This window comes from Camelus dromedarius, chromosome 19 (assembly GCF_036321535.1).
Source record: "Camelus dromedarius isolate mCamDro1 chromosome 19, mCamDro1.pat, whole genome shotgun sequence".
Lineage (NCBI taxonomy): Eukaryota > Metazoa > Chordata > Mammalia > Artiodactyla > Camelidae > Camelus > Camelus dromedarius.
In genome coordinates this window covers 34,538,422-34,547,119 of record NC_087454.1, presented here as the reverse complement: position 1 = coordinate 34,547,119, position 8,698 = coordinate 34,538,422, and the positions used below count along the sequence as shown (strand labels likewise).

The window sequence follows — 8,698 nt, the reverse complement described above, 5'->3', positions numbered from 1 at the left end:
AAATGCTATGTAAATAGTTGCTGGCGTATGACAAATTCAAGTTTTGTTTCTTGGAACTTTCTGGAATTTTCTCTTCCCAAATATTTTCTGATGTTTGTTTCAATTCACATTTTAAGGCAAGGCAAGGAAAATTTAAACAGAAAATTTCCTCTGCCCTTTGGCCTCCTCCCTCCCCTCTGCTGTGCACTGTGCATCTGCTCTGTGCGTTAACCAGACCCCCCCACCAATGGCAGAAGTACCTGCTCAAACACAGAGATCAATTGTTTGTCTTCTGACGCCAGCCGTGTAACTCCTTAGAAGATAACATTCCTTCGTCTGTTGTCTAAGGGGTCACAACGGAGACCTGCCACTCACCTTGTACCTGCAGACATCTTTGGTGAGCTTTACGTACAGGCCAACATATTACTCTCCTTAAAGACAGTGACTGATGCAGAATCGACTGGTCAGACGACCTGGGGAGATACTGGGCCACACCTAATGGAAGCTCTTCCCTTAAATACTTACTTATAAAATAGATTTCAACCTTTGTTAAAAAAAAAAGAAAACTTACTTGTGACCTTATTGATGTTACTAGATATATTACTTGTATTCTGCCTATTTTACAAGATTTGTTCCCTGCATTACCAAGTGTATGACTGAGCCTCTGATGAAATGAATGATGACTGGGTGACTTGAAAAGATTGATCAAATATATAGCTGGATAAGATAAATGATTGTAATAGTGTAACTCTAGATATGGGAAGAAGCAACAAGACAGAACCATTTCCTGGACCATAACAGGCTAGTCAGACAGGCGGTCCAGAGGCTTTTGGCTACTGTTACCAGAGCCTAGTCCAGTAACAGCACATGGAGTGGCCTGTCAACCAAATCCTCCCCTGACCTGGGAACGAGCGTTCCTTGCACTGTGGGACAGAGTGGTCACAAAATGCCTCCCAAACCTTAGTAGCAATTAAGACCAAAAGGGAGGGGACTATCAGACAAAGAGCACTGCCCACCACCCATTTGTACAAGAATCCAGTCTTCTGGATTTCAGCCCCTGCAGTCACTGACCCTACACAGCACACCATGAAAGGAATTCAGGGCAAAGATCAGGATGAGGCATTCTGTGCTCTGGGAAAACTGTCAGAACCGGCCCTCAGGTGGTTAGATGTTTCAGAAAAAAATTTTATAAATCCAGTTTCTTGTGTCTTTCCACACTTAGAAAAGCACTAAAACCATTAACTGAAATACCTGTTTCTTGCAAACAGCAGTAACCTCCTCCCAAGATGTGTGCTTTTTTGCATGTACCCCCGCTCCCAAATCCTGCACCTGGCCTCCCCCTTACCTCTTTGGAACAGTCCTCCGAGCTCTCTGAGAGACTGTCTCCCAGGTTATAATCCTCAGGTTGGCTCAAATAAAATTTTCCATTTCTTTCCTAGACTGACTATTGATTAAATTTGTGTGGACATTTTGATCTACAGTCGGTTGAATCGGAGGATGCAGCTCCCCCGCCAGCCCCACAGGGAGGGCAGACTCTATAGCAGTTTAAAAATCCGATAAGTATTTTTAGAGCCCTTTTCTCCTTTTATGGCCTCTGAATGCACAGCAGAATCTAATCCAGAGTTATTCCACATCAAAAATATGAACACTATTGAGAGATCGATATATTTAGCCTTCTCCAAGAAATAAAGGGAAAAGAACATGGAGTGAAATCCACATTAAGCCTTAGCCCCATAAGCCGTTAGAAGGAAGAATGTCTTGCTAATGCATTGTCTGAAGAGAGCACGTGATGTGAACTTCTGCAGGATGAAGTCTGTTTCTGGTACCTCTGTTTCCTACACATACTTCCCTGAAACAGACAGAACTCTCACTAAAGGTGGAACATTTCATGAAATATCTATTTCACAGTAACTCCTAACCATTTGATTAAAAATCAGATAAAATTCATTTTTGCATCTTCCTAATTTATACATAAATATTTTAAATAAAATTCACACATCTGCACAAAAATTAATGTCAGTATTTATAGAAGCGCTGAGAATTTCGTGCCAGGTTCTTCCTCCCTATCATCGAAAAAACACAGCAGAACAAAACTCCAGTATAACTGAAACAAATGTTCCCCAGAATCATGCCTTTCAGTATATGCCAAGAGAACTGCAGCTATTTTGTTAGAATAATATTTTATTGGATCAAGGGAAAAAATTATAGGAGAAGCTTTTAAACAATTTTTCTCCAGCTTTTTACCAAACCGCTATACCTAAAACCCAATCCAAGCAGTATTGTTTGTTTTAAAAAATACCTGAATTCAAAATAAAGTAGCTACCTACAATTGCTTTCAAGGTCACTCTTTTCTTTTTTTTTTTTTTTTCATTTATATATTTTCATTTGGAAATGTTTCTATCAGTGCAGTGAAACTAAATTTTAGAGACACTGGATGTCATTAGTTTGGATATCATTAGTTTATTATAAAAGAGAGGTGGAAATTATTTACATGATGAAAAGATTTCAGAACTTTAGTGGAATGGGCAGCTTCACGTGATACCATTTCAATAGTGACATTTCAGTCTATGTATTTTCCAAGAATGTCGCCATCTCTAAATAAGAAATAATCCTTATACTCCTTGTCATCTAGAACTACTTTAGTGCCTCCATATTCTGGGAGAAGTACTTTATCTCCAACTTTCACACTCACTGGCTGAATCCCTCCACCCTTTCCTTTACAGCCCGATCCAGCAGCAACTACTGTTGCCTGCAATACTTTTCCTTGAGATTTTTCTGGAAGCATAATGCCTCCTTTGGTTACAGTTTCGGCTGCACTCCTTTCATTTAATACGCGGTCAAAGAGTGGAACAAACTTTCTAAATGCCTTTCCTGCCATGACTCTGGTCCCCACAGTTCGTAATCTCCCCTCCCGCCACTGCCGCAAGGAGAAACCCACAGTCCAGCCCTCCGGATACATGAACTCGGGAAAAAGTGAGGAGAGTAAAAACAAAGTAAACACGAAGTAAATACAAAGTGTTCCTATTGATACATTCATTTGCAAAGTCCAGCCAAAAGGAATATGATGACTACTTGGAAAGGATCGATTTCTACATGGCTTCAAAGGAATTTTAATATAAAACTATCAATGAGCACTATTAATAACAAAAGCAGCTAGACTCTGTGGAGCGCTGATAATGTACAAGGCACTGGTCTCAGGCTCTACACACATAAATCTTACTTAATCTTCATCACGGTCCCACGAGCTACCTACTCATTGTTATCTTCATTTTAGGACAAGAAAACAGAGGCCAAAAGAGATGAAATTGCTTGTGAAGATCACAGCTAGATCAAGAGTCAAGCCATGGCTGTACGAAGCTTTATGTTATATAAACTGAAAATATATATATGGGAATTTAGGGAAACAAAGATGGGAAAGGGGTATGTTCATTTTTCACTCTGTGTGCTGTGGAATCCCCAGACTGAAATGGGTTTTTGGAAATCATTCTCTTCTTGGTTCTATAGAGATCTTTCTACTTTAAAACTCGGGTACCAGGCATTAACGACCCATGGGGTAAGTGAGTTTCTGGGGACATTTTTTGTGAAAAAATAAGTCTTTCGTTCATTTTGTGTTTTGTAAAAATGCACAGTATGGAAACAGCATGGTAAAGAGTAATGGAAGGGGAGAAGAAAGCCTTCTTCTCTCCAGCCCAATAGGCCATCGTGTGTAACATGGTGCTCCAGGACCAGTTCTTACACACACACCAGGGCACAAACACCCAACTGCAAGTTGCATTTCAAACCAACTACTTTACAATCGTAAACACATCCACATGCCCTTTACTGCATGACCCTTCTAGAGACACTAGTCCTGCAAGAGGACTTTCATTACATTAATGGACGTACTTCCTATGACAACTTCGATTCCCCAGCGAAGTTGGCCCCACATGGTGTTTGGCCGTTTCCCAGCAGAGACAGGTTTGCCATCACAGAGGCAATTCATTAAATGTGCTGCCAACTCCAAAGGCAACTCCAAGGCAGGGGTTCCAAAATTATTCTCGGCAGTGACAGCATCACTAGAATTAGTACACAGCTTGCCAAGATGAGGCTTCTGAAAGGGAGAAATATGCATTTATTTGAATGTGTAAATCCTGGCATATTTAGTCTAACATTTGGATAAAGAATTGGAACAATCAGCTAGCTCTCTGTCCAAGTGGATAAATACACTACTGCAATAATGATAATGCAGATTTTGATGCAAGATTCTTGACCACCACCTGATGAAAAAAAAAAGAATCTTGTCCTGAAATAATACTTGTGAAATGAATAGATCACTTTTCCATTAACTTGCATGATTATTGAAGAGCTTTTTCATGAAGGGAAAGAAAAGGGGGAGGGGGGCAACATATGCTAGTTACCAAAATAGTCTTTGGTCCTCCCAGGAAGCTCAAGTCTCAGGGTGTATCAGAAGATGAACCTGTATCTATAGCAAAGGGAAGGAGTCTCCCCCACTGCCTCTCAAAGCCCAGCAACCTTCTACCAGAGAAATCCACTTAACAGGATTCCCAGGGCCCCGGGTCTTCCTGAATTAGCTGTTATATCAAATAATTAAACTAATTACCACACATAATTAACCATATAGGATATGTTAATATATGATGTCAATATTATTTAACTAATCAAAGGGAGCCAGGCTTTCAAGACAAACAAAAGGAAAAAAAAAAAACAGGCAATGCACTGGTCCTTTGTTTATCTTCAGACATACTCTCGGATACACATCGACTGAGGGTCTAAGCAGCCTAGAGCCCTGCCGGGTGACCTAGACTAGGGTGCAGCCGCTCAGGGCTGGGTACAGGCTGTGGACATCCTAAGAGCTCAGTCAAGGGCAGTCCACGTCCTTCTATGCAGGTAACTTCCTATTAACTTCAGTAAAGGGAGCCCTCACCAACATAAACAATCCAACACTGTACAATACTCGTGTTTACTCCGCTGTGGAATGCAATGCATTTGTGGGCGGTTCGTGTGCGTATGTGTGCGAGCGCGAGCGCCTTCCTGATTTTCCTCCAGTTTTTGTTCAGAAAGAGCCTCTCACCAAGTACAGGAGCAGGGGAAGCAGGCAGCACATGTGGATCTAAAAATTATACACATGTTTATTAGGAGTTACACACGCACACACGGGTGGAGCTTACCTGTACCTTTTAAATCTTACTCCAGAACTATTCTGTTAAACCCAGACTCTTCTCATCGGATCCCTGGGCAAAATCACTTCTAACCTAGCTCAGATATACAAGATGCAGCCACGAGCCCGTTCGGCCCGTGGGTCTCCCTTTGGTGGGTGTGTGCCTGAGGGCTCACAGACGCACAGGGCGCTGCGGTACGCGCGCGAGGTCAACGAGGTGAGCCCTTCTCGCATTCCCCAGCCCAAGTTCCCAACACCCCTCGAGCTTGCTAGGTGCGGGGTCCCCACCTGCCCCTGTTCGGGATGGCCTGGTCTTGCTCTCTTGAGTGAGTGCCCTCTCGAGATGGTCGGGACCCCATTCTGCCGAGGGGATTGCGTCCCCTAGGCCGAGATGTTTCCTGAGTCCCTGCACACCTCTCTCTCTCTCTCCCTCCCTCCTTCCCTCTCCCCCCACCCCCATCTCTCACTCTCAATCTCTCTCTTCAGCTCGGACCCGCGCCGCGGCGTTCCATCCCTCCAAGCCCCCATCTGGAAGAACAGAACCAGCAGCTCCGGCTCTCTGCACAACTCCGTTTCCCGCGACCATTCTTTCGGATAAGCCCCCTCCATCCTTCCCCAGAGGAGCCACTGGCTTCGCCCCACCCTACCCTTTCCGGGGCTCCCTTCCCTCGGGCCCCCCCTCCCGCCCCGCCTGCCTCGGGCTTCCTCTCTCTGCACTCCCTTCCCGGGTTCTGTTCTCCGCCCTCCGGAGGGCGCCCCAAGAATGCCGACAGGGCACCCCTCGCTCCGCACCCCTCTGGAGCTCCCCAACGTCAGGGTCCTGACCCTTCTGTCCTCCAGGCTCGGGCTCCAGGACGCCCCAACTTCGCCGTCCTGACCCACCGCCTCGCCTCCAGGGACCCAGGACTCCCCACCAACATCAGGGCACAGACTCCCTGTCCCCGGGCTCGGATTCCTCCACAGCGCGACGGCCCTCAGGGCCGGGGGTCTGGGCTCCCCAACGTTGCGATCCTGACATCCCCGAGTTCGCGCTCGGGGGCTCCCCAACAGCGCGGTCCTGCCCACCGCCCGCCCTGCTCCGCGCCACCCGGGGCGGGACTCACCGGCAGCGGCGGCCGAGCCCGTGCGCGCAGCCCAACCCTCACTCCTGGTCCGGGATCCCGGCTTCCAGCTTCCAGCTTCCAGCAGGCAGCAGTGACTGCGGCCGGCGCTGCTCCGGCGAGCGGCCGGGAAGAAGGGACAGCCGGGGACGGGCTCCGCCCGGCTCCGCCCCTTCCCGGCCCGGGGGCGGGATGCGCAGACCCGCGCACCCACCGCCGCAGCTAGTGCCGCCGCCGGCGAGGAAGTTCACTGACGCCTCTTCCTCCAAGCCCCGGGTCAGGGCCGCACAGCCCCTCTCCCGGCTGCTAAAGGCCGGAGGGGAGGAGAGAACCAGAGACACTAACAGGACTAACCGCTGTCCTGTTCTTTCCAAGAATCCACCCCAGGGGACCATTCCAAAGTCTTTTAGGAAGGAGAAAAAACAGCAAACTTTATCTTTTGTCTTAAAGCTGATTCCAATCCCAGTCTCCTCTCACCACCTGAATGTGCACATTCAGGGTCATTCTGCCGATGAAATCATGTTATAACACACCAAGGAGGGCGATGACAGACACACTCTTTCACATCCCTGAGATAAACCCTCGAAGGACACCCCCATGACTGAGGCACTCCGCAAACGCACCTCCTACACTGACAGGCTAGCAGCCACTTCTATACCCGTATCTCCTCTAACAATGAGGGTCTCATATAATGACCGATATATACGGGGGGGCGTGGGAGGCGGAGCTGGAGAGTAAATCCACATTTGGTCCCAGGCTTGTTCTCCCCTATATTTTACCATAAGAAAAACAGGCTTAAGATACAGGAGCATCAATTAACAAATCAAATTGGCTTTGCTGTTAAAAAACAGTCTTCATTGTCTGGGGAAAAGAGAGAGAGAGAGGGATAGGGAGAGAGACAGAGACAGAGACAGAGACAGAGACAGAGACAGAGAAACTCATCAGATCCTGGGGAGATGGCCTGCACCAGGGCGGCTGTTAAGAGCTTCATGTAATTCATTTCATTGCTCTGCTGAGACAGAAAGGCCTGACTCTGGTCTGCTGAAACCTGGCACTTTCCTATCACACCACCCTACCTGAGCGACACGCTGAGCATCGCCTCACATTTGTACCACGTTTTTGCTTTTCAAAACATTTTAAAATCCATTATTTTGTTTATCTTCAGCAAAACATCATAAAGCAAAGACAGTAGGGAACCCAGAGGGGGTTATTTGAATTCCATAAAGGAAGACATTTAGACTCTGAGCAGTTAAACAGCAGGTTTGGAGCAAAGTCGGGACTAGGAAAGAGTCAAGGTCTCGGTCTTCAGAGCCACTGCTCTTTCCACAGAATCGTGGGTCAGGGGTGCACAGACACTGGTGGAAATGTCACAGGAGGTCTTCGGCAGACATGCCGTCTCCATCTCTGCTTCACCGCAAAGATATCAGGGAATCTTCCCTCAGTCACAGAAACTTGAGCCCTCAATATTGACACGCATTTATTTTTTGACCAGAGATCATAAATGTACAGCGGAGCTGATGGAGGGGTCCCTACTTCCTGTCTCTGTCACTCTAGAACCACAATTACAGATCAGCATGGGGCTCAATCCGGCTGAAGTGAGCTGTGGGTGAGACGCGTGAGTCTGAAATGCATGTTAATTATTCTTGCAGGTTTTTTCTCCCTGAAAGTTCCTCCGCCTGGAGTGTGGAGAAGGGTTCTCTTGTCTTCAGAGCCCTTTAATACTCTCTCAACATCCCCCTTGAGAAAATGGTAAATGTTCCTCTTCTCCTGCCCTTTACTTGGGTAGGTGTTGTTACCTTGGGAGGGGGGTTCCCTCTAAGTGGCGCTGTCCAGAGCCACTAGATAAGACTAGTGCTTTCTCATCCTTCATGCCTTTTTTTTCCTAATGTGGTGAAAGAGGCTATCTTTTCTCCATTGTGTATTCTTGCTTCTTTTGTCCTATATTTTTGACCACAGGTGCAAGGGTTTATTTCTGGGCTGTCTACTCTGTTCCATTTATCTATGTGTCTGTTTTTGTGCCAATACCAAACTGTTTGAATTAGTATAGCTTTGTAGCTAAAGTCTGGGAGGATTAAACCTCCAGCTTTATTCTTTTTTTCTCAGCCTTGCTTTGGCAGCTCAGGGTCTTTTGTGGTTCCATGTAAACTTGAGGATTATTTGTTTTAGTTCTGTAAAAACTGTCGTGGGTATTTTGATTAGGATTGCATTAAATCTGTAGATTGCTTTGGGGAGTATGGCCATTTAACAATATTAATTCTTCCAACCCAATGGATATCCTTCCATTTCCCTGTATCACCTTCAGTTTCCTTCATCAATGTTTTATAGTTTTCAGAGTATAGGTCTTTCACCTCCTTGGTTAAGTTTATTTCTAGGCATTTTATTCTTTTTGATGCAATTTTAAATGGGATTTTTTTTTTTACTTTCTCTTTCCGATATTTCAATATTAGTGTATAGAAACCCA

The 8,698-nt window shown here is 46.0% G+C and overlaps 1 protein-coding gene across 1 annotated transcript; it reads right to left on the bottom strand.

Annotated features, from left to right (window-relative positions):
- Positions 1 to 26: 26 nt before the first annotated feature.
- On the bottom strand, positions 27 to 5,580 carry LOC135318632 (10 kDa heat shock protein, mitochondrial-like). The gene has a single exon (XM_064476579.1). It carries the CDS (start codon positions 3,014 to 3,016, stop codon positions 2,540 to 2,542), a length of 477 nt encoding a protein of 158 aa, XP_064332649.1. The 5' UTR covers positions 3,017 to 5,580; the 3' UTR covers positions 27 to 2,539.
- Between the last annotated feature and the right edge of the window lie 3,118 nt (positions 5,581 to 8,698).